Below are 25,212 nucleotides of genomic sequence, written 5' to 3'. Positions count from 1 at the left end.
CTCCCTGAGGTCCCCAGGCAGAGCCCTCAGCCCTGCTGCGCTTTGCAGAGGAGCTGCTCCTGGGCAGAGCTGTCTCTCTGCAGCGCTGCCGCTTGCCATGAGCTCCCTCTGTCCCAGGAGCCCAGCCCAGCTCAGCAGCACAGGAGCAGCCCCAGGCACTTTAATGACCCCTCTGGTGGCTTTGGTGCTGAGTCCATGAGCCTCACAGCCTGAGAGGAACTGAAGAAACTTCTCAAGAAGTCAAAGTCAGATTCAAACTCCAAAGTTTCTTGTAATATGAATGGGTCCCACTGAGGGACACGACTGAGAAACTGTCCCAGGGTCTGGGTAGACCAGAAAACTGGAGCCAGAGATGGCAAGTCACTAAAAGCAAAGTACAGGTGGCTCTGAAGCTGAGTACACCTGGATGTGTTTCATTAACCAAAGGGCCAAGCCCTGACCCCCAGACCCTGGGAAATCAGATCCTGTCCCTCCCACGTTGCCCAGGGCTCTTCCTGGGACACTGTGATGTGGGGCTGTGCAAGGCCAAGGGCAGGACTATGGTCCAACACCTCCCAGGTTCCTGGCTGGGGACAAGGAGGCCATGAGGCCCCTGTGCTGTAAGGACAAGGTGTCTCCTCACAGGCATCAGAGCTGGAGACAACAGCCATCGCTAAGGGGAGAAGGAGCTCTTGTCTGATGGCGGCTTTCAGCCTCTTTACATCCCTTGACCATCTCCACAACAGCCTGTCCTATGGTGTGCCATCAACTGCACCTCTTTCCCTGCAGGCTGGACACATCCCCCCTGCTGCCCCACCTTGCTCTTGTCTGAGCATCTTCCTTCCTTTGCTGATCTCTCTCCATCCTCCCCAGCTGTTCCTTGAAGCACAAAGCCTTGGGCTGATGCAGACTCCTCTGGGTGACCTGCTCCACCACAGCACTGCCCTTCCAGTCACATTCCTTTCTCTGCATGTCCAGCCTGGACCTCCCCAGCTGCACTTTGTGCCTTGATTTCATTCCTATTCTGTTTCCCACTATGAAGAAAACCTCCACTGTCTCTGAAACCACCCTTCCAGCACTCTCAGGCTTCTCCCCTATTACTGCAGTGTCCCCAGCACTTCTCACTTCTCCTTGTTCAGTTTCAGAACTTTCTGATGGGCGAATCCCAGATTTTCTCTAAGGTCTGGACTCTCCCTGGATGGAAGCTCCATTTGCTCAGCTGTTAATGTTTGCATGCGGATGGCTTATCCTGACGAGTGTGTCTCTCCTAAGATGACAGCATGAGGAGTTACAGGACACAGAGAGTGGAATTTTGCCTTCATGTGGGAGAGCATTTGGAATGCATGGAGACAATGTCAGCTGAATGTTGAGGAGTCAGCATGAGAGAGCAGAACATCATGGGCAATGCTGTGGTGACTGGACATCAGCTACAGGCTCCCTGATCAGGAATAGGAATTAGATGTGGCCTCCTTCAGACAAAGGAAAGAAGCCTCATGTTTCCAGGGCAGTGTCCTCATGCCAGATCTAAGATATCCCAATATCTGCAAGGTACCAGGCGTCCAGGAGGGTTTTGGAGCTCATTGACAACATCTTCCTGACGCGGGTGACTGAGGAGTCAGTGAAGTGACGTGCCCTGTGGGACTTCACACTTACAAAGCAGAAAGAGTTGGTCAGGGATGTAACAGTCAGGGATGAGAAAGTGGAGTTGAGGCTCCTGGAAGATGATAACAAGGAAAAGTGCAGGATTTCAGGAGAGCAAGCTTTGGCCTGCTGAGGGACCTACTTGGGTCCTATGGGATATGACCTTGGTGTCTGCAGATTTTTCCTCTCACATTTCCTCCCTTCTCTCTCCCACCTGCTGTTGTGTAGCATTTTTTACCCTTTCTCAAATACAATATCACAGAGGTTCCATCAACATTACTGAGTGGCTCAGGTTTGGCAAGGAGTGGGTCCATCCTGGAACCAGCTGAAATTCGCTCTGTCTGACATCAGTCAAACTCCTGTTGTCTTCTCAGAGAGGTGACAACTGTAGCACACCCACCCTCACCCCCAGTTCCAAGACTTTTCCATGTAAACCAAATACGGGGTGACAGTGTGTTGGGTGTTACAAACTACTTGATCATGGAGAAGAAAAGGAAAAGATTTTCTGTCAGCAACCTGAGGAAGTCTCCAGTCAATGAGCAGGTTCCTCTGGGGAGCTGTAATTGCCCTCACAGTCACTGGCCGGGCAAATCTGCAGGTGCCAACAGTCCAGAGGATCTTGGGACAACTGCTTAACACGGCTGCCTGATGGGCCAGCAAGGGTCATGCTCACCTGGATCTGGAACTGGGAAACAAGGAAGAGCTGGTGAGAGATGAGAGCATCAGTGTCCTCCTTGGCTGTCATGGCCAGGAAACAGTGGGGTCCCAGGCACCAGAGGGGAGGGAGGAAGGGCAGCAGCAGAGCACAGGCTGGTGGGCTCCAGAGAAGACTTTGACATACTGGAGGATGTCGGGCGAGGTGGTGCCATGGAAGTAGGTCTGAAGGGTGAAGGAGCTCAGGAAATCTGATCAGCCTTACAGGACAGCCTGCTCCAAGCACAAGAATGATCTGTCCAAGTATCCATGAAAAGAAGCATTTATCTTGTGAGGCTGCTTCTCTGAACTGATGGAGCTCCAGGGCTAAAAAGCAGCATGCAGGAGGTGGAAGCAGGCGAAGCTGCAAAGGAAGACTATAGAAGCCTTGCCCATGGATGTACAGATGATGCCAAAGCTGCCCTGGACTTGATACCTGCAGAGGAGGCTGGGGGCAGCAAGATGAGCTGACACAGCTTCCTTCGGGTAAAAGAACAGACAGGGTGAATGTGGGCCTGCTGCTGAACTTCCTAAGAGTAGAATCAGACAGGACTGAGGTACTTCATGGCTTCTTTGCCTCCATCTTCACCAGCAAGGTCTCCCGGGACTTTGTTCCCGAATGCAGGAGTCTGGAGAACACCCAGGAGTGGATGGGGCTCAAGTCAGGGGTGACTTGAGGAAACTCAGACACCATTACAGAAAAGGAGATGGGTCATTTGACCAGCTCCCCGAACACAAATAAGGCTCTGCCGTGGCAGCTGAGATTCCCAGGAACACCCACCCTTTGGTCCAGAGGAGTGTGACTCCTCTTGAGGTGTCCTGGACTACCTCCTCACTCACGTGGTGATTTAGGCACGCACTCTTCTGACATATTCTATCTGAATCAGGAGACGCTCCACATCAATATGAACTGGAGGCTGCTGATACCACCTGTTCTGGAAAGGGAGGGAAGGGTGAGCATGGAAGGAAATAGAAGAAATGTGGCTTTATTGCTACTTATTATGGAAATGCTCTCTGTTTGGCTATTCCTGAAATCTCCCTAATCATCCACACCAGACTTGAAGCCTTCAGGAAAATGCTGCACAGAGCCTTGGCTCATTTTGGATGTTAATGAGCCCTCTGCTGCCATGATCCTGAACTGCAGCTGCTGAAAGAATGAACAAACCTCTGATGAAGTGAAAGGCAGAAGCGAAACCCAAGTTTCTGAGGGCATTTGGGACCCCATGAAGGGCCGTCACTGACTCAACTGTGAATGAAACAAGCAGTCGAGGCCCGTGTTCCTGGAGGTTGGTGAAAGAAAGACTTGGAGACACTGGTTACAGGTGGTGAGAGCAATGTGGAGGTGGCTCTGATGCCATGTCAGCCCTTGATGTTTGTTTATCACCAGAATGGCTGAGCCCTGACCCCTGGGGCTCGGTAGATTTTTCTCAAATGTTTTTCAAGGCTTTGCCTGTGGTCAGTGTGAGCAGCCACCCCAGGCAGCAGCCATTCCCCATCTCCCAGACACAGCCATGCCCACAAGATGGGAAAGTCACTGCCATACACGATTAGCCCAAAAGAGGCCTTTCTTCCTTCCATATTTCCAGTTGTCTTTTTACGATCATTTGTGCAGAAAGGGTAGTCACAGGAAAGCACCCAAGATGTCAAAGCTGATGCTGAGTGAAATGCCATGAAGACCTGATGAGTTACCCCTGTGGCTGTGTCTCTCCTGGAAGGAGTCTGTCCTGAGAAGGGGATCCAGCTTCTGCCCCACTCTGCAGAGGCACATGAGCAGTGTCCGTGCACCTGGGGACACAAAGGGTGACTTTTGCCAGACCACCCTTCATCTGAACCACTTAGATGTGTACTTATAGATAGGGTATCATGCTTTATACTGCAAATAGCTATTTGATTTGCACTGCTAGTGGGGCTACCACTGATGCAGAGTGAAATGTGGGAGATAATTATATTTAGGCAGATTAATATTTCTTCTAATTTTTTTTTGTACTGACACACTTAAAGAAATTACACAAACACCTGAAGGATTATTCATTCCTTTTAACATGATTATCCACAGAAGGCCCACCAGATTTGCATCTTAAGAAACTGGATGCCAGAGTTGAAGGGAAGGATGGCTTAGGCTCTGTCCTGGGATCTGGGAAATTGAAACATGCTCCCATCTCCCCAACACCCTGTCCTCCTCACTGAGGGGTTCTGAGACATTCTGCCAATGAGGTCTGAACTCACAGGCATGACAAGTATCTTACGTCTAACTGCACTTAATGGTGTCCTGCCAGGTCAGAATTTTATCTTCCATCCCTGGAAGTATTTAAAAGATGTGGAGATGTGTTGCTTAGGGATATGGTTTAGTGGTAGCCTTGGCAGTGTTTGATTTACGGTTGCACTCCATGTTCTTAAGGGTCTTTTCCAGCCTAAATGATTCTATGATCTTATGATTCTATGATTTGGGTTGAAACCATTTCAATTCCCATCACGTGCATCTTCCCTCAGAGGCTGCTGTTGTGTGGCACAACTGTCCTGGCTCTCCAGGCAGGTTGGGCACTGGTTTGGTGCCTGCATTGGAAGTTTTCCCCTTCCTGGGGTAAAAGACTCTTGATGGTGACTTTGATGTCTGGCTGATGTGCAGACTCCGTACATGGATGCTGACACCTCTTGAGCAACCTGCTCTAAAAGCATTAAGGAGTTGGGCATGAGGAGAGCAAAAAAGAGGAGACCCTGGGTTGGGGCAAATGAAAAGGGATGCAAAAGTTGTGGTCTGGCATGCTTCGGGTACTTGTAAAGCAGCCCTGCACCTCATGTGAATTATTTCTGTGGTCAGGGAGAACTTGAGAGCTCTCCCTAAATTGAAAATACAAAGGGGAAGGAAGGACAGTGTCATCCAGGCTCAAAGGGAGCTTGGGAGGTGTCTTGACCAACCTCCTGCTCAAAGGAGGGTCAGACCAGATGACTCAGGGCTTTATCCAAACACATCTTGGACACTTTCTGGGACAGAGTGAGTGCACATGCCTGGGAAACAGATTCCAGTGCTTGACTGTCCTCATGACTGCAAAGTTTCTCCCTTCCTATAGCACCTTTCCAAGCCCAACCATCCAGATTGCTTTTTACTCATCGACTTACACACTGACACAGACCATAATATCCTACCTTGGACACTCTAATATTGCAGGGGATGATGATGAATGTCTTCCTGACTTCCAGGTAACAGACCATCAGTGTTCTCCCCACAACCAACAACCCTGTCCTTTCCTAACAAAAAGCAAAGAGGGCGGACAGGCACAACCTACCCTGGGTAAACCCCATCACCTTCTCTTTCAGACACCCAGAAATGGGGTCCCCATGCACATGCTCTGGTGCACAGTTTTGAGTTCCCCTGCTCACCCATTGGCCCTTTTTGAAAAGTGCACACACTGTGTGAGAGCTGCCAGTGGTCAGGGAGTCCCCCCAGTCTTCATGAGCTTTCAGAGATGGTGGAGAGTGGCCTCCCTGTGACATGGTCCTGCTGTCTCAGCTCCTGGGATGCTGCCCCTCCTGTCCCATAGACTGGTCAGGACTGTGTTAGTTCCAGTGACCCCATCCACTGCTGGTTGTTTTCCTCCAGATTCCTGTCTCATGTCACAGTGGCCTGGGAGAACTTGCTGGTGAAGATGGAGGACAAGAGGACACAGAGACTCTCACCTCTTTCTCTTATTAAATTCATCAGTGGCCACACGGTGTCTTTGTTTCTCCTTTAACTGTTCCTGAAGTAGGAACGGCTCATTATGTGGCTCTTGAATATCCTTACAGGTCTAGACTGAATTTTCATCTGGACTGTTGCTGTGCTTGGAGGCTGCTGTCCTTCAAGACCAGATGAACTAGATTCTGCCACCCTGCCTTGGCAGTTTATTCCATCCGTGTCACAGCTCTGTCTGCAACACTGACAGCTCCAGCTCAGCCAGTTAGGTCCCTGGCTGAGGACATTGCCTCACATCTGGGCTGAACCACCCCAGCTGTGGCACCAGCCCAGCTCTGACCTGCCACAAGGAAACCTGGTACCAAGTGTTGAAGACGTCATGTGTGCAAAGGCTTTGCCTCAGAGCAGAGACATGACATGGTCAAAAGATTGCTGAATGTCTCTCTAGACAAAGGAATATAAAACCAAAATAAAATGCATAAATTCATTCATCTGAAGAGATTCCTCTCCTAGCCTGCAGAAATTAGATACATGGCTGTAATATTACTGATGTCCTGTCTAATGATGGGACAAGAAAAGATGATTCTCATACCGATTATTTTTTAATATGAAGAATACAATGCTGGAAAGAAGTGTCTGTGCAGAGGAGAGAGAATCAACATCACTGATTACTTCAGGTTGTTTCAAAGTTGAGCCCTTGGAGCCCCAGAGACACCTGGAGGAGCCCACAGGGAACAGAGAAAGGGACATCATGGGCTGCTCCTGTGCTGCTGAGCTGGGCTGGGCTCCTGGGACAGAGGGAGCTCATGGCAAGTGACAGCGCTGCAGAGAGACAGCTCTGCCCAGGAGCAGCTCCTCTGCAAAGCGCAGCAGGGCTGAGGGCTCTGCCTGGAGATGCTGGACAGAAGCCAGGCAGAGAGAGATTAAAGGCAATGTGGAGTGGTAGGTTGCTGAGGATTTGATGAGAGACAAATCTTCACAGTCCTGACATGGTAAGTCTTTGTCTGTAGGACAACGCAGCTGCATTTCCTGGAGGGATCTCCTAAAGGTGGTACATCTCACAGTTGACAGGATCTGTCAGGTGTTTCTCACAGTGTATCAGTTGTAGAGAAGAACATGCTCCAGAGCAGTGCTTCCCTGCTGCACTGTCAGAGGGATGGGGCATGACGGCACCTTCTGCTGAGGGTGAGTGCAGGGGGGAGCACCCAGGGGTGCCCAGGGCTATCCTGCAGAGCAGGGTCCCTGCACCCCAGGGCTGTGCCGGGGCAGCGACTCTGCCACCTGCCAGGGTCAGCGCTCAGCCTGCCCGGAGAGATCCCCATGGTGCTGTGGGGAGAAGCTGTGGGCAGAAGAAGCGACCGGTATCAGGGCAGGAAAGGTGCTTCTGCTGTGGAGAGTCCTCTGTGGGTCAGGGCTACTCACAGCTCCAGATCACCCCCAGCGTTTTTCCAAGGGGATGCCCTAAGGACAAGACCAATGCGAGGACTACCAGAAAGATAATGACCTTTCCTGACCCTGTCTTTTCAGTTTCCTATCCCAAGGGGTGGGGGGCTGCAGGAAGGGATAAAATGAAAATGAGCCCTCATGCTTAAAAAGTCACTGAGATTCCTGAACTGCAACTTTGAGTGATCAGTACGTCTGCCGGAAGGCTCATAACATCCCTTCACCACCCCTCTGCCTGTGGACAGCACCTGCATCACCTTTACTGGACCCATCAGCTTTAATCTGACCTGTCCTGTTTCCCAACCTGCAAACAGGAAGATGCCCCCAGGCAGTGCCCTGCAAACAGGCAGGTTTCTGTAGGGCCAGGGTGAGGGCACAGAGGGTGGGATGGGGTCTGTGAGTGCTGACAGGGAAAAGACATGGACAGGGAAACACCTCCCCGGGGGGAGGATCTCCAAGCAGCAGGGAAATGATCAGAAATGAGAGGAAACTAATCCCAGAAGTGTTATGGGAGGGAGAACACAGAAAACTCGGTATGATCCCCTGCAGTGCAGATCCCTCCTGTGAGCAGCCCCCTCGCCTCCTCTCCCACCCAGCAAAGCCTCTGCCCTCAGGGCCGGGGGCTCCAAGGCATGAAGCAGCTCCTGTGCAGCCAGAGCTCCAGTTCCCTCTGCAGAGCACAGGGGCTGAGAGCAGCTGCCAGGCAATGCTGGTGTGTGGGAGGTGGCTGCACAGCTGGGGAAGGGTGACGCTGTCTGAGTGCTCGGCTGCCTCTGCCCTGGCCTCTCTCACACCCACCCTCACCACAGTTTCCTTCTTGCTCCACTGCTCTGGGTCACTGTTGTTGTGATCTTGTTCTTGCTGTCAGGCTCTCTGGGGATGGGAGTTTCAGCTGCAGAGTCACAGCCTGATCTTGTGGGTCCTTTCCTGCAGGTGTGTCCATGGGAACACGTGTCCCAGCTTTCCTCTGACCTGTGGGGTGTGGGCAATGCAGTCTGTGGGGCTGGGGAATGAGCTGAGTCTCCCTTAATCAAATGCCATTATTAGGACATTTGCTATCTCCTTGAGGTTTCCATCCAAGCTGTGAGCTCCCCACCAGGATGCAAACCTGTGCTGTAACACCTTAGTGTTATCTTAAGCCCCATGGAGAGACACAGAGATGCTACAACAGCGAAACTGCCGTTTGGTTTGTGAAATGAGCCATGTGTGTCCTGGGCTAAACGTGGGGTGCTGAGACCTTAGGAAAGGATGAGACTTGTCATGATCATAGGTGGGTCCCTCTGCTCTCAGCAGGGCCTGGTGGCTTTTCAGGGTAACATGGCAGTGTGATCAGCCTCCATCTCAGGAAGGTGCCAGCCCAGGGCAGCTGGAGCAAGACAGAGGGACAGACCAGGTCCCCTTAATCTGCACTGACCCACAGACATGGAGCAGAAATGCTGAGGGTTTCTGAGACAGAAGAACATTCTCCAGGGCAATTGCAGGAAGCTGTAAAAAACCAAAAATCTCAAACTGCCTTGTGTAATCCTGGTTCCTTATCACTGGGAGAGCAGATGCTGACAGGCCCTTCTGCAGCAGGAACGGTTCCATCTGACACAGCTGAACCGCAGGTCTGGCCCCTGCCCCCGTTCCCATGACCCCCTGCTGCAGAGCAGGGCTGACTCCTGGGCAGCCAGCGGGCACAGGTCCTGCTCCTCACGGCACCTCCAGCCAGCACCACCCAGGGCTCAGCCACGGAGCTGAAGGAAGGTCTGGAAAAGGACAAGGGGTGTGGAGCAGGGGGAGGGTGCATAAGCAATGGCTTTGATTTTGCTCAGAGAAGTCTCCCCTAACTTGTCACTGTCTTTTGCTCCTGTGACAGTGCCCCATGCTCATCAGCAACAAATGTCCAACAGCAGCTCCATCACCCAGTTCCTCCTCCTGCCATTCGCAGACACACGGGAGCTGCAGCTCTTGCACTTCTGGCTCTTCCTGGGCATCTACCTGGCTGCCCTCCTGGGCAACGGCCTCATCATCACCACCATAGCCTGTGACCAGCACCTCCACACCCCCATGTACTTCTTCCTCCTCAACCTCTCCCTCCTCGACCTGGGCTCCATCTCCACCACTCTCCCCAAATCCATGGCAAATTCTTTATGGGACACCAGGTCCATCTCCTACACAGGATGTGCTGCACAGCTGTTCTCATTTGCGTTCTTGGCAGTAGCAGAGTATTGTCTCCTCACAGTCATGTCCTACGACCGCTACATTGCCATCTGCAAACCCCTGCATTACGAGACCCTCCTGGGCAGCAGAGCTTGTGTCCACATGGCAGCAGCTGCCTGGGCCACTGGGTTTCTCTATGCTCTGCTGCACACGGCCAATACATTTTCACTGCCACTGTGCAAGGGCAATGCTGTGGACCAGTTCTTCTGTGAAATCCCCCAGATCCTCAAGCTCTCCTGCTCAAACTCCTACCTCAGGGAACTTGGGCTTATGGTGGTCAGTGCCTGTTTAGCTTTTATGTGTTTTGTGTTCATCGTGATGTCCTATGTACAGATCTTGAGTGCCGTGCTGAGGATCCCCTCTGAGCAGGGACGGCACAAAGCCTTTTCCACCTGCCTCCCTCACCTGGCTGTGGTCTCTCTGTTCATCAGCACTGGTTCCTTTGCCTACCTGAAGCCCTCCTCCATCTCCTTCTCATCCCTGGACCTAGTGATGGCCATTCTGTACTCGGTGCTACCTCCAGCAGTGAACCCCCTCATCTACAGCATGAGGAACCAGGAGCTCAAGGATGCCCTGAGGAAACTCATATCTCAGTGTTTTCTGAAGCAATAAACAGTCCATCTTCTTCTACATAGGAGTTTTAATGTAGTTAATTACAGGCCCAAACTGTTATCCGGATTTTTTGTTGTTATTAGTTGTTTTCTTATTGTGATAATGTTGTCATCCCCTTTGTAATCCACTGTCTCCTTTTCTTTTATAAGCACTGGCTATGTAAATGAGGAGCAGTATTCTCCTTGTCTCTAAACAAAACAAAGGTTCCTGTAATGACTTGTTTTTCACTATGTCCTTCCTGCAAAGCCTTTCTAGAGCTGCAGAGATGGTTCCTCTGTGCATGGGAGATAGGGAAAAGAGTCCATCATGGCAGCACTGCAAGGGAGCAGCAGCGCTTGGTCTTCCAGAGGTTTTCTCGTTCTACTTCCCCACTCTCCTTCTCATCCCTTGTGTTGGTGCAAGGCCTGAGTGCTCTGGCAGCTTGGTCACCGTCCTGCTGTGTGTCAGTCCTGTGAGCGCAGGCAGGGACAGGCAGTGGGCACTGCTGTGACAGAGCTGGACATCAGAACAGTGTTTCCACAGAGAAAGGTGATCTCCTCAGGGCAGTGACTCAAAGTTTAAGTCTTCTTCCAAAGCTTCTCCCAAAAACATGCCAAAAAATGGCCCACAGATGAAACACCATTGTACAGCTGCACAGTGTGTGTGTGCAGGGCTGGGCACACAGCAGTGTCCTCTCACAGCCAGGCCTCCTGCCAGAGACCTGCAGGACCAGCAGAGCAGGGGCTGGGCTGTGCCCGTGTGCACTGGACACCCCTTCGGAAGGAGCCTCAGGTCAATCATCATGCACTGGCCCCTCACAACCACCATTTCCTGCACTGGCCTCTCACCCACAGAGGTTGTTCTTCCCTCCATGGATGGACACTGAATGAGTAGTTCAGCAGTCCATGTTTGCTTTGTACAGATGAGATATGAGCACGCACATCATGTACGTGAGTTGACATGAACCCTAGTGAGCCAAAACACCATCAGCTATTCCAGGGTTTTCCGTGAAGGACTGGGGGACAGACAGTGTCTCGAGGTCACTTCATGTTGGGAGGAACATCCCACGGGAAAACACATGAATGCAGCACTGGGTTGTCCTTCCTTGAACTGAGATCTCTCTGCCCATTCCACATGACGTGGGACATTTCAGATGAAGACAGAGCAGGGGGACACACTTTAGGGCTGAGGTACCTCCCGTCGCTTGGGAGTGGCAACAGGAGGTTTTCATTGAACCGATGAGCCGTTAGCATGCACATCATGTTTGTGAGGTGACAGGAACCCGAGGTTAGATGAGCCCAAGTGAAAAATAACCAGACATTCCTTGAGCTTCCATGAAGGCCTGTGGGGCAGACAGTGTCTAGAGGTCACTTCATGTTGGATGTTACATACCAGAGGAATCTACCTGGATGCAGCACTGGGATGTTTATGTGCTCAAATCGTTAGTAGGATATACATTTGATAACTTCCCTAATACAAGCATACATTCATCTGGTCAGGTCCTGGGCCATAGGAGGTTGATGGATGGGCATGGTGTGTTATGACATCAGCTGTGTGTCAGTGTCTCATAATCCAGTCAGAAGCGTGTGGCTGTGAAGGGGACTGTGAGGTCAGTTCTGTCTCTGGAGGTGACAGGCCAGCAGCAGGGACACGGCTGGGAAAGAACCTCTGCCTAAGTACCTACAGGTCCCACCCAGGAAGAGGCCTTGGAGACGGATTGTCATGTTCATCTCATCTGAGAACATGATGGGACAGCAGCAGGGACATGGTCGTGTCTATCAGAGAAGCTGAAAGGCCAGCAGCAGTCCTGGGATTTAGAAGATCATTGTGAGATTACTTCCCTCTGTTCGAGTGCAAGATGACAAGAAGACTAACAGGTTGGGTTCTCTGTTTGATGGGCAGTTACTCAGGTGGCTGAGCTTTCCTTGGTAATGGGAAAAAAAGGAAGAGGGAAAAAAAAGTCATGAAGTGCAGTTTGGAAGGTGAGAACTGGATATCAGGAGGAAGAAATGTCACTGGTAGGGCAGTGCTGTGATGCAAGAGGTCACGCAGAGGGAGCTGGATCAGCCCATGGCTTTGTGTTCCAAAGAACAGCCAGTGAGGGTGCAGACACATCAGTGAAGGGACAGAAATGCTGGGCTGAGAGCAGGTGGGGAAGGGAGATGGGTGTCTGCAGCCTGCAGGGGAAGAGGGGCAGGGATAGGACGGTGTAGAACAGCCTGTGATGGAGATGGCAAAGGGCGCTGGCAAGGCTGGAAGGGACCAACAGAACCCAGGTCTCTGTCCCCTTGGCCATGGCAGTTGTCTCTGCCACTGAGGCCTAGGAGAAGACGTGTTGTCCTCATGGCACTGGGGCCTCGTTGCCTCCATGGAGGCCCAATGAGGAAGCTGGAAGTTGTTGTACCAGTGTTGTCCTTCCCTCGGCCTAGCATACCCACATCCCACGGTCCCAGGTAGACCCCTGAGCCGTGTGTGAGGGACAGGATCCCCTTCCCAATGCCTGGAGGTCATGGCTTCTCCTTTCTGCTTCAGAAAGAAAAGCAAGGGGTTTCTCAGCATCAGAGCTGAAGAAAGGACTAAAAGGAGACCTCATGGTGGCTAGAGCTTCTTCACAAGAGGAGAAGGACGGGCAGGGTAGAGCTCTTCTCTTTAGTGACTAATGACAGAACCCCAGGAATGGCGGAAGATGTGCCAGGGGAGGGTCAGGTTGGACATGAGGAAAAGGTTCTTCACCCAGAGGTTGCTGGAGCACTGGAACAGGCTCCACAGGGAGGTGTCAGGGCCCCAAACCTGACAACGTTCAAGAAGAGACTAGACAACGTCCTCAGATACATGGTGTGAACTGTGGAGTTGTCCTGTGCAGGGACAGGAGTTGGATTCAATGTTCCTTGCGGGTTCCTTCCAACTTAGGACATTCTACGATTCTATGAAATACTAGGTAAAAAGTCCACATATTCATTGTACAGATGAGTTGTAAACATACATATCTTGTGCATGTCCATTGCTTTCATCAAATTTATTTAATAGATTTCCTATCAAGGGTTTGAGTGGAGAATCTTTCCTCAGAGGAGGTGCTCTGTTTACACTGGTACACTTATATCTCTGCGTCTGCCTTTTTTTTTTCTTCTTTCTCTGTCTATTCTGTCTTGAAAGAGCTCTCCAAGGGGAAGATTCATGGAATCATACAATAACTCAGGTTGGAAGAGACCCCCGAACACTATCTCTATCCCACTGACCTTTATGGCACCCCAAGGAATAGCTGATAGCATTGGTGCTGTCTTTGGTTCATCTCACCACATGCACACAATGGACATGCACATGATGTGTATGTTTACAACTCAGCTGTACAATGAAAATATGGAATTTTGAACCAGTATTTCATAGAATCATAGAATGTCCTGAGTTGGAAGGGACCCACAAGTATCATTGTATCAAACTCCTGTCCCTGCACAGGACAACCCCAAAGTTCACACCATGTATCTGAGGACGTTGTCCAGTCTCTTCTTCAACACTGTCAGGCTTGGGGCCGTGACACCTCCCTGGGGAGCCTGTTCCGGTGTCCAGCACCCTCTACGTGAAGAACCTTTTCCTCATCTCCAACCAAAACTTTCCCTGGCACGTCTATCTTCCATTCCCTTGGGTTCTCTCATTGGTCACTAAAGAGAAGACATCAGTACCTTCCCTTCTCCCCTTGTGAGGAAGCTGTAGCCACCATGAGGTCTCCTTTTTAGTCCTTTCTTCATCTCTGATGCTGAGAAACCCCTTGGTTTGCTTTCTGAAGCAGAAAGGAAAATCCATGACCTCCAGGCATTGGGAAGGGGGATCCTGTCCCTCACACACGGCTCAGGGCTCTTCCTGGGACCGTGGGATGTGGGTGTGCAAGGCCGAGGGAAGGACAGCACTGGTACAACAACTTCCATCTTCCCCATGGGGCTGCAGGGAGGCAATGAGGCCCCAGTGCCATGAGGACAACATGTCTTCTCCTAGGCCTCAGTGGCAGAGACAACTGCCATGGCCAAGGGGACAGAGACCTGGGATCTGTTGGTCCCTTCCAGCCTTGCCAGCTCCCTTTGCCATCTCCATCACAGGCTGTTCTACACCATCCTATCCCTGCCCCTCTTTCCCTGCAGGCTGCAGACACCCATCTGGCTTCCCCACCTGCTCTCACCCCAGCATTTCTGTCCCTTCACTGATGTGTCTGCACCCTCACTGGCTGTTCTTTGGAACACAAAGCCATGGGCTGATCCAGCTCCCTCTGCGTGACCTCTTGCACCACAGCCCTGCCCTTCCAGTCACATTTCTTCCTCCTGATATCCAGTCCTCACCTCCCAAGTTGCACTTTCTGACTCTTCCCTGCTTCTTCCCACTTCCAAGGAGAGCACGACCATCTAAGAAAGTGCCCTTCATGCAGGGAACCCAACCTGTTAGGCTTCTTGTGGTTTTTTACATGACCAGAGAGAAGTAACTTCACCACGATCTTCTAAATCCCGTGACTGCTGTTGGCCTTTCAGCTTCTCTGACAGACACGACCATGTTCCTGCTGCTGTCCCGTCATGTTCTCAGGTGGGATGGACGTGACAACGCATCTCCAAGGCCTCTTCCTGGGTAGGGCCTGTGGGTACCTTGGCAGAGGTTCTTTCCCAGCCATGTCCCTACTGCTGGCCTGTCACCTCCAGAGACAGAACTGATCTCACTGTCCCCTTCACAGCCACACGCTTCTGACTGGGTTATGAGATTCTGAGACACAACTGACCTCATAATACCAGCACCCATCCATCTCCCTCTTTAGCCGCCAGGACCTGACCAAGACTGAAGCATGTTCTACGCAGTCCTACACCTGCCCCTCTTTCCCTGCAGGCTGTAGACACCCATCTGGCTTCCTCACTTTGTTCAAATTCATCGAATATATTTTCTACTAACAATGTGCATGAAAAGCACTCTTCTCTGGAACTGCTGTATTTCTGTTAACACCTTCTCTATCTCCCCTTTTGCCTTCCTTTTTTTTCTACTATTCTTCTACCTATTGTCTCTCCAGAAACCTCTCCAAGGCAAAAATTCTTTCAAATCACAGAATAACTCAGGTTTGAAGAGAGCCCTTGTCTCACTCATCTTGTCTCACCCTCCTGCTCAGGGCGGGGTCAACCAAGTGAGGTTGCTCAAGGCCTCCACCCAGGTTTGCACCATCCTCAAAGGCAATGAAAGTGCACTCTGTTACATCTTAGAGGGGGAGAATAAAGATGTTCAACAGTGTTGGCCCAAGTGCCAGTCACTGAGAGATGACACTAGTAACTGGCTGCATGGAGGACTTTATACCACTCATGATATTTGGGCTTAATGGTTCAACATCCCACCCAGCATCCACTTCTTGAGCCCCATCAGCACCACTCTGCCCAGAAGGACACCATGGCTGAGGCCTTGCAAGCATCGTGTACACAACATGCCTTTCTTTCCCCTGTCCATTTGGGTTCCGCAATCCCTTCCTTCGCCTTCACATTCCAGGAAATAGGTGTAGGAGGACATGTCCCATCCCTTTCCCAGGGAGGGAGGTAGGGTGACCAGCCTGTAACTCTCCCAGTTCCTATTCCTGCTCTTCTTGAAGATGGGTTTGAGGTGTGTTATTTCTAAGGACCCCAGAACCATTCTGGTTTCTATGGCACTTTTGAGAGCACAATCCGGAATCATGGGAAGGGTGACGTAGCAGACAAGAACACATGCAATGAGCCTGTCCAAGGCAGCTGGGATGAATCTCACTGGTCAAATGGGGTTTGTTCCCGTAGTCAAACACAGAAATGTCAGGGTTCTGTCAGATGTCAACATCTGAGCTGGCCTCTGTGTGTGAGAGGCCAGTGCTGGAAAAGGTGGTTGTGAGGGGCCAGTGCATGATGATTGACCTGAGGCTCCTTCCGAAGGGGTGTCCAGTGCACAGGGGCACAGCCCAGACCCTGCTCTGCTGGTCCTGCAGGTCTCTGGCAGGAGGCCTGGCTGTGAGAGGACACTGCTGTGTGCCCAGCCCTGCACACACACACTGTGCAGCTGCACAGTGGTGTTTCATCTGTGGGCCACTTTCTTGTGCATGTTCTTGACAGAAACTTTGCAAGAAGACCTAAGCCTTCAGGCACTGCCTTAAGAAGATCACTCTTCTTTATATAAGTATGTTACGGAGGCCAGCTCTGTCACAGCAGTGCCCATTGCCTGTCCCTGCCTGCGCTCACAGGACTGACACACAGCAGGACGGTGACCAAGCTGCCAGAGCACTCAGGCCTTGCACCAACACAAGGGATGAGAAGGAGAGTGTGGGAGTGGAACGAGAACAGCTCTGGAAGACCAAGGGCTGCTGCTCCCTGTTAGTGCTGCCAGGCTGGGACTCTGTTCCTCTCCACCAATACAGACAGAAACTGTCATTGCAGCTCCAAAAAGGCCTTAAAAATAAAACAAAAAAAAACCACTGCAGAGCCCTTTATTCTTTTTAAAAACAGAGAGAAAATGGCTCCTCATTTCCATAGACACTTGGTCAGAAAAAAAGGCAGACAGTGAATTAGGAAAGGAATGACAACATTATGACAAAACACAACCAAAACAACAACCAGAAACACATTGAATGTAATGAGTTACCCTATAACTGCTATGCAGAGGGTGAGAGTTTGTTGCTGTTTCTTATTGAAAAAGTGCAGTTATCAATTTCCAGACTGAATCCTGGAGCTCCTGGTTCCTCATGCTGTAGATGAGGGGGTTCACTGCTGGAGGAACCACCGAGTACAGAACAGACAGCACCAGGTCCAGGGAAGGGGATGAGATGGAGGGGGGTTTCAGGTAGGCAAAAATGCCAGTGATGATGAACAGACAGACCACAGCCAGGTGAGGGAGACACGTGTAAAAGGCTTTGTGCCGACCCTGCTCCGAGGGGATCATCAGCACCGCCCTCAAGATCTGCACATAGGAGAAAAAAATGAAAATAAAACACCCAAATGCTAAGCAGGCGCTAACCACAAGAAGCCCATCTTCCCTGAGGTAGGAGTTTGAGCAGGAAAGCTTGAGGATCTGGGGGATTTCACAGAAGAACTGGTCCACGGCATTGCCCTTGCACAGTGGCAGTGAAAATGTATTGGCCGTCTGCAGCAGAGCATTGAGAAACCCAGTGGCCCAGGCAGCTGCTGCCATGTGGACACAAGCTCTGCTGCCCAGGAGGGTCCCGTAGTGCAGGGGTTTGCAGATGGCAACATAGCGGTCGTACGACATGACTGTGAGGAGACAATACTCTGCTGAAATGAAAAAGAGAAACATAAAGACTTGTGCAGCACATCCCAAAAAGGAGATGGCCCTGGTGTTCCAGAGGGAGTTGGCCATGGATTTGGGGAGAGTGGTGGAGATGGAACCCAGGTCGAGGAGGGAGAGGTTGAGCAGGAAGAAGTACATGGGGGTGTGGAGGTGCTGGTCACAGGCTATGGTGGTGATGATGAGGCCGTTGCCCAGGAGGGCAGCCACGTAGATGCCCAGGAAGAGCCAGAAGTGCAAGAGCTGCAGCTCCCGTGTGTCTGTGAATGGCAGGAGGAGGAACTGGGTGATGGAGCTGCTGTTAGACATTTGCTGCTTTTGGGCATATGCACTCTGTTCAAAAAAAGAAAAAGCAACATGAAATTAGGACAGAGCCCTCTGAGCTAAGCCACATGATTTTTCATAGGCATCACCCCTATTTAAATGCATTTCCTTTCTCTGATGTGTTATGGCTGAGCGTGTGGTGAGGAGCAGGACCTTTGCCCTTGTGCTGCCAAGCAGCCAGCTTTGCTCTGCTGCAGTGGGGACATGGGGGGAGCTGGTTTGTGACACCTCTGACGTTCTCAAGGAATGGCAGATATAATCCACCTTCAATGAAAAACCTCAATATCTGTGCTCATGACTCTCAAAGTCTTGGATGGCACAGGAGACAATTAGCATGTTTATATAAATATTTGATCTGTGTTGTTTTATTTTCTACCACCACATCAGGTGAGTGGGGTTTTTTTAGGAGTAGAAAGCCTCATTTCTGTGATTGAAAATGTGAAGAGTCTTGAGGCGGGACAGGCAAAAAGGCTCAGCTTTCTCTGGCTCAGTGCAGTCAGACAGCAGATGTGTCCATCAGGATTTTACTCATCTGTCCAGCTTTAATGGGAATGTGCAATATCTGCACTCATGATTCTGTAGAGAGTGGGCTGCAGAATAGAGACATAGCATGTCTTTATAAATATTTCATCTGTATACTTTATTTTCCGCCACCATATCTGATAAGGAGGAGAAATCCTAATTTTTATGAGGGAAAATGTGAAAAGTCTTGAGAGAGGGCAGGCAAAATGGCTCAGTTTTCTGTGGCTCAATGCTTAGTCCGGAGAGCAGCAGTGTCCATCAGTCTTTCACTCATCTGTCCTGTGCTTTTGCCTGTGCTACCTTGAAAATGACATCAGACAAAAATTAATCTAATTAATACAAAAAACTGGACTCATACTGGAGCAGAGGAGCCCTTTTAGAAAGGGCAGATCTGCAAACTCTTCTCTATCCCAGCCCAGAGGTGGAGATGTGATGGAGAGAGCAGGACACGACCCCTCACCCAGAGAAGCAAAGGGCTCTGGCAGGAGAGTGCGGACCCCAAGGAAAGGCTCAGCACTCCTGGCATCCTACAGCAGAGCTGGGCCTTTCTGGGGGCAGCTGGTAAGCCCAGCAGGACAGGCAGAGCAGAGTCAGGGCTCCTGGAGATGGGATGTGCTAAAGGGACAGTCCGATCATTCCCCAGCAGACAACCCCCAGCAGCCACCTGCAGAGCAGGAGCAAAAGAGCTCCTGAACAGCCCCTGCTCTGCTGCCTGGGGCTGTCCCTGCCTGCAGCTGTGTCTCTGTGCCCAGTCTCCTCCTGTCAGTGTCACAGACCCCATCCCAGCCGCTGTGTGCTCAGCTCTGCCCTGCAGACCCCTCCCAGCAGCCGGGCACTGCCCAGGGGCAGCTCTGTGTGGGCCGACTCTGATGGGAACATCAGACCAACAATTATGAGCATGGAAAAGTCATCCTGATGCTGTCTGTAAGCCAGGGTGTGTTGATTTCTGATACTCACAGGTTTATTCACCTCTCAGAGCAAGATTTCTGGAATTTCTGTGCCTCCTTCTGAACTGAGACATTAATTTCTGTTTCCCATTGTCCACATAGACAACCCAGAGTATAAGACTGATAGAATAAGATCCTTCCACTTCACAGAGCCCCTGTCTTGCTGTGCTTTTTCAAAAGCCTCCTGGGCATCTCCTAAAGTGATCTGGAGCTGTAAGCAGCCCTGACACATGCAGCACCCCCTCCATAGCAGGACCATGTCCAGCCCGAATTTGCTGCTTCCCCCCACAGCTTCTCCCCACAGCACCGTGGGGATCTCCCCGGGCAGGCTGAGCGCTGACCCTGGCAGGCGGCAGAGTCCCTGCCCCGGCACAGCCCTGGGGTGCAGGGACCCTGCTCTGCAGGACAGCCCTGGGCACCCCTGGGTGCTCACCCACCTTCACAACTGTTCAACATTGCCTGACAAGATCCCCATCCTTACAGATCCCACAAGCTGTGGCTGTGCCAGGTTTAGGAGACGCCTCCAGGAGCTACAGCTGCATTGCAGCACCCAGAGACTTACCGTGTCAAGGGCTGGAAAGATTTCTCCACCAGCGAGCTTTCAGTCATCCTCCCCATCCTGACCACCTTTAATCTCTCTCTGCCTTGCTCGTCTCCCTGAGATCCCCAGGCAGAGCCCTCAGCCCTGCTGCGCTTTGCAGAGGAGCTGCTCTTGGGCAGAGCTGTCTCTCTGCAGCGCTGCCGCTTGCCGTGAGCTCCCTCTGTCCCAGGAGCCCAGCCCAGCTCAGCAGCACAGGAGCAGCCCCAGGCACTTTAATGACCCCTCTGGTGGCTTTGGTGCTGAGTCCATGAGCCTCACAGCCTGAGAGGAATTGAAGAAACTTCTCAACTAGTCAAAGTCAGATTCAAACTCCAAAGTTTCTTGTAATGTTAATGTGTCCCACTGAAGGACACGACTGAGAAACCATCCCCAGGGCTGGTTAGAGCAGAAAACTGGAGGCAGAGATGACAAGTCACTAAAAGCAAAGTACAGGTGGCTCTGAAGCTGAGTACACCTGGATGTGTTTCATTAACCAAAGGGCCAAGCCCTGACCCCCAGACCCTGGGAAATCAGATCCCATCCCTCCCACGTTGCCCAGGGCTCTTCCTGGGACAGTGTGATGTGGGGCTGTGCAAGGCCAAGGGCAGGACTATGGTCTGACACCTCCCAGGTTCCTGGCTGGGGACACGGAGGCCATGAGGCCCCTGTGCTGTAAGGACAAGGTGTCTCCTCACAGACACTAGAGGTGGAGACAACGGCCATCGCTAAGGGGAGAAGGAGCTCATGTCTGTTGGGGGCTTTCAGCCTTTTTGCATCCCTTGACCATCTCCACAACAGCCAGTCCTATGCTGTGCCATCACCTGCACCTCTTTTCCTGCAGGCTGGAGACATCCCCCCTGCTGCCCCACCTTGCTCTTGTCTGAGCATCTTCCTTCCTTTGCTGAGATCTCCCCATCCTCCCCAGCTTTTCCTTGAAGCACAAAGCCTTGGGCTGATGCAGACTCCCTCTGGGTGACCTGCTCCACCACAGCACTGCCCTTCCACTCACATTCCTTTCTCCTCATGTCCTGCCTGGACCTCCCCAGCTGCATTCTGTGCCATTATTTCTTTCCTATTCTCTTTCCCACCATGAAGAAAATCTCCACCATCTCTGAAAGCACCCTTCAAGCACTCTCAGGCTACTCCTACACTGCTGCAGCTTCCCCAGCGCTGCTGGGCCAGAGCAGCCCAGGTCCCTCAGCATCCCACACCATGTGCACAAGGTCCTGACCCCTGCCTTGGCACAGCCCTGCACTCTCCAGTTCCTCCCTGCTTCTCCAAACTGGGACCCGCACACTGGCACACACCCGTGTGTGTGGGGTCACACCAGTGCTGAACCGAATGGGATGAGAACTCCAGGTGTCTGGGTCCCCACGCTCCTCCTCATGCAGCCCCGTGTGCAGCTGCCTTGTTCATGGTGAGCGTGCAGCACGGGCTTGTGTGGCGGCCCTTGTAGTGCCCAGGCCCTTCTCCTCAGGGTCACTGCTCAGCGTGTCAGGTCCTGGTCTGTCCTGGTGGGTGGGGTTATTCTCCTGCCCTGATACAGATCTGGTCACTTCTTCTTATTAAGATTCAGAGCTTTCTGATCAGTGAATCCCAAAGTTTCTCAAGGTCTGTTTGCTCAGCTCTCAATGTTTGTATACAGATCACTTATCCTGATAAGGTTGCCTCTCCCAAGAAAAGAACATGAGGTTACTACAAATACCATCTCCTGGAGAAACAGTGGAGTCCTGGGGGTCTCGTGCTCATCATGCCAGAGGTCTGGACTTAGAGGGGAAGTTTCCCTTCATGTGGGAGAGCAGCAGGAATGCATGGAATTCTGCCTAGGGGCAGACTGTCAGCTGAAGGTTGAGAAGTCAGCATGAGAGGGCAGAACAACATGGGCGATTTTGTGGTGGGTGAACATCAGCTACAGGCACACTGATCCTTCAAACGAGTGAAAGAAGCCTCATGTTTCCAGTTCCTGTCCTTGTTGCAGACCTAAGATATCCCAATATCTGCAAAGTACCAGCCATCCAGAAGGGGTATGGAGCTCATTGACAACATCTTCCTGACACGGTTGACTGAGGGGTCAGTGAGGTGAGGTGCCCTGTGGGACTTCACACTTACAAAGCAGAAAGAGTTGGTCAGGGATGTAACAGTCAGGGATGAGAAAGTAGAGTTGAGGCTCCTGGAAGATGATAACAAGGCAAAGAGCAGGATTTCAGGAGAGCAGGCTTTGGCCTGCTGAGGGATCTACTTGGGTCCTGTGGGATATGACCTTGGCGCCTGCAATGCTTTTCCCTCACATTTCCTCCCTCCTCTCTCCCACCTGCTGTTGTGCAGCATTTTTTACCCTTTCTCAAATACAATATCACAGAGGTGCTGCCAGCGTCACTGAGTGAGTGGCTCAGATTTGTCAAGGAGTGGGTCCATCTTGGAGTCAGCTGAAATCAGCTCTGTCTGACATGGGTGAAACTGCAGTTGTCTTCACAGAGAGGTGACAACTGTAGCACACCCACCCTCATCCCCAGTTCCAAGACTTCGCCATGTAAATCCAGCACAGGGTGACATCATGTTGGGTGTTACAAACTACTTGATCATGGAGAAGAAATGGAAAAGATCTTCTGTCAGCAACACGAGGAAGTCTCCAGTCAATGAGCATGTTCCTATGGGGAACTGAAATCGCCCTGACATTCACTGGCCAGGCAAAGCTGTGGATACCAACAGTGCAAAGGATCTTGGGCCAACTTCTTAAAATGTCTACCTGGTGGGCCAACAAGGGTGATGCTCACCTGGATCTGGGACTGGGAAACAAGGAAGAGCTGGTGAGGGATGTGAACATCAGTGTCCACCTTGGCTGTGGTGACCAGGAAACAGTGGGGTGCCAGGCACCAGAGGGGAGGGAGGAAGGGCAGCAGCAGAGCACAGGCTGGTGGACTCCAGAGAAGAAGACTTTGACATACTAGGAGACAGCAGCCGATAGAGGTGGTGACATGGAAGTCTGTCTGATGGGTGAAGGAGCTCAGGAAATCTGAGAAGCCTTGCAGGACAGCCTTGTGCTCCAGAGGAGTGTGATTCCTCTTGAGCTGCCCTGGCATGTCTCCTCACTCAAGTGGTGCATCAGGCACCCACTTTCCTACACATATTGTTTTGTCTTCATCAGAAAATGCCCCAGATCAATAAGATACCGCCTCTTCTGGAAATGGAGAGGAGGGAGACGGGGCAAGGCAATAGAAGAAGTACTGATGTATTGCTATTTATTATGGAAATGCTCTCTGTTTGGCTATTCCTGAAATCTCCCTAATCATCAACACCAGGCTTGAAGCCTCTAGGAAAATGATGCACAGAGCCTTGGCTTGTAAGGGCATTTTGGATGTTAATGAGCCCTCTGCTGCCATGATCCTGAACTGCAGCTACTGAAAGAATGAACAAACCTCTGATGAAGTGAAAGGCAGAAGTAGAAAAGTTTCTGAGGGCGTTTGGGACCCCATGAAGGGCCAGCACTGACACAGCTGTGAAGGAAACAAGCAGTCGAGGTCCCTGTCCCTGGAGGCTGGTGAAGGAAAGACTTGAAGACACTGGTTACAGGTGGTGAGAGCAAAGTGGAGGTGGCTCTGATGCCATGTCAGCCCTCGATGCTTGTTTATCTCCAGAATGACTGAGCCCTGACCCCTGGGGCTTGGTAAGTATTTCTCAAATGTTTTTCACGGATTTGCCTGTGGTCAATGTGAGTGTTTTGTGTTTTGGAGGTGAGTTTTATGTCAAGTGCTGTTGCTTTAACTGCAAGGCTCTGGTTTTCTCTGGAGTTGGAAATGCCTGGGAGTTCCTCACAACTCCTCCAGCTTCTTTCATACACCTGGCAATGGTCACCAGTCACCTCAATGTCCCAGTGTCAAACTTGCTTGAATCCTCTATTTGGATCCATACCCATCACTCCAGGAGGTTCATGCATCCACCAGGTTCATGGATATTTCCTGAGGTCCATGCAAGTGTGGGCAGTGTAAGAGAGGAGCAGAGCAGGGTCAGCTCATGGGCCATGGCTGAGCACAGCCACCCCCAGCAGCAGCCATTCCCCATCTCCCAGGCACAGCCATGCCCACAAGATGGCAATGTCACTGCCATATATGATTAGCCCAAGAGCAGCCTTTCTTCCTTCCATATTCCCAGGAAAATCTTCCTCCTATTCCTCCTCCACCTGCACACATCAACTGCTTTCCATTTCTGGGCTCAGACATGGCTGTAAGGGTTCACTAAACCATCAGCCATCTCACTGCTTCTCCCTAACATGCCCTGACTCTCTCCCACACCTACACGTGGCCAATCACAGCTGCTCAGGGGCTCCCACTCTCCAGAAGAGACCTTGAGCTTCTTGGTTCTTCCTGCTGCTTATTATAAACTTCCTCGCTCTCTCCAGAGTTCATGGTGAGCTTTCTTGTCCTAACAGCCCCTTTATGACCATGGCTTAGTAAACGGTTGTCTTTTTATAATGATTGGTGCAGAAAGGGTAGTCACAGAAAAGCACCCAATACGTCAAAACTGATGCTGAGTGAAATGCCATAAAGACCTGATGAGTTACCCCCATTGCTGTGTCTCTCCTGGAAGGAGTCTGTCCTGAGAAGGGGATCCAGCTTCTGCCCCTCTCTGCAGAGGCACATGAGCAGTGTCCGTGCACCTGGGGACACAAAGGGTGACTTTTGCCAGACCACCCTTCATCTGAACCACTTAGATGTGTACTTGTGGATGAGGTATGAAGCCTTATAGTGCAAATACCTATTGAATTGCCATTGCCAGAGGGGCTACCACAGACGCAGAGTACTTTTTAACAGATATTTAAATATAAGCAAGTTAAACTTTTTTTTCTTTAAAAACTGACATGCCTAGACAAATTACACAAACACTTGAAGGATTATTCACGCCTTTTAACATGATTATCCACAGAAGGCCCACCAGATTTGCATCTCAAGAAATTGGATGGGAGAGTTGACGGGAAGGATGGTTTGGGCTCTGTCCTGGGATCTAGGAAACTGAAACGTGCTCCCATCTCCCCAACACCCTGTCCTCCTCACTGAGGGGTTCTGAGACATTCTGCCAACAAGGTCTGAACTCACAGGCATGACAAGTATCTTATGTCTAACTGCACTTAATGGTGTCCTGCCAGCTCAGAATTTTATCTTCCATCCCTGGAAGTATTTAAAAGATGTAGAGATTTGGCACTTAGGGATATGGTTTAGTGGTGGCCTTGGCAGTGTTTGATTTACGGTTGCACTCCATGTTCTTAAGGGTCTTTTCCAGCCTAAATGATTCTATGATCCTATGATCTTATGATTCTATGATTTGGGTTGAAACCATTTCAATTCCCATCACGT

The 25,212-nt window shown here is 51.1% G+C and overlaps 1 protein-coding gene across 1 annotated transcript; it reads left to right on the top strand.

Moving 5' to 3' along the window:
- The first annotated feature begins 9,307 nt into the window (after positions 1-9,307).
- Positions 9,308-10,240, top strand: LOC135999600 (olfactory receptor 14J1-like). Its single transcript, XM_065653164.1, has one exon. The coding sequence runs from the start codon at positions 9,308-9,310 to the stop codon at positions 10,238-10,240; it is 933 nt and encodes a 310-aa protein (XP_065509236.1).
- The last annotated feature ends 14,972 nt before the right edge of the window (positions 10,241-25,212 follow it).

The sequence above is a fragment of the Caloenas nicobarica genome, chromosome 29 (genome assembly GCF_036013445.1).
Source record: "Caloenas nicobarica isolate bCalNic1 chromosome 29, bCalNic1.hap1, whole genome shotgun sequence".
In the NCBI taxonomy this organism is placed as follows: Eukaryota; Metazoa; Chordata; class Aves; order Columbiformes; family Columbidae; genus Caloenas; species Caloenas nicobarica.
This window is presented reverse-complemented; position numbering and strand designations above follow the sequence as displayed.

Bases quoted from the DNA above. Each gene is read 5' to 3' on its own strand.
- LOC135999600 (XM_065653164.1), top strand. From the start codon at position 9,308: ATGTCCAACAGCAGCTCCATCACCCAGTTCCTCCTCCTGCCATTCGCA.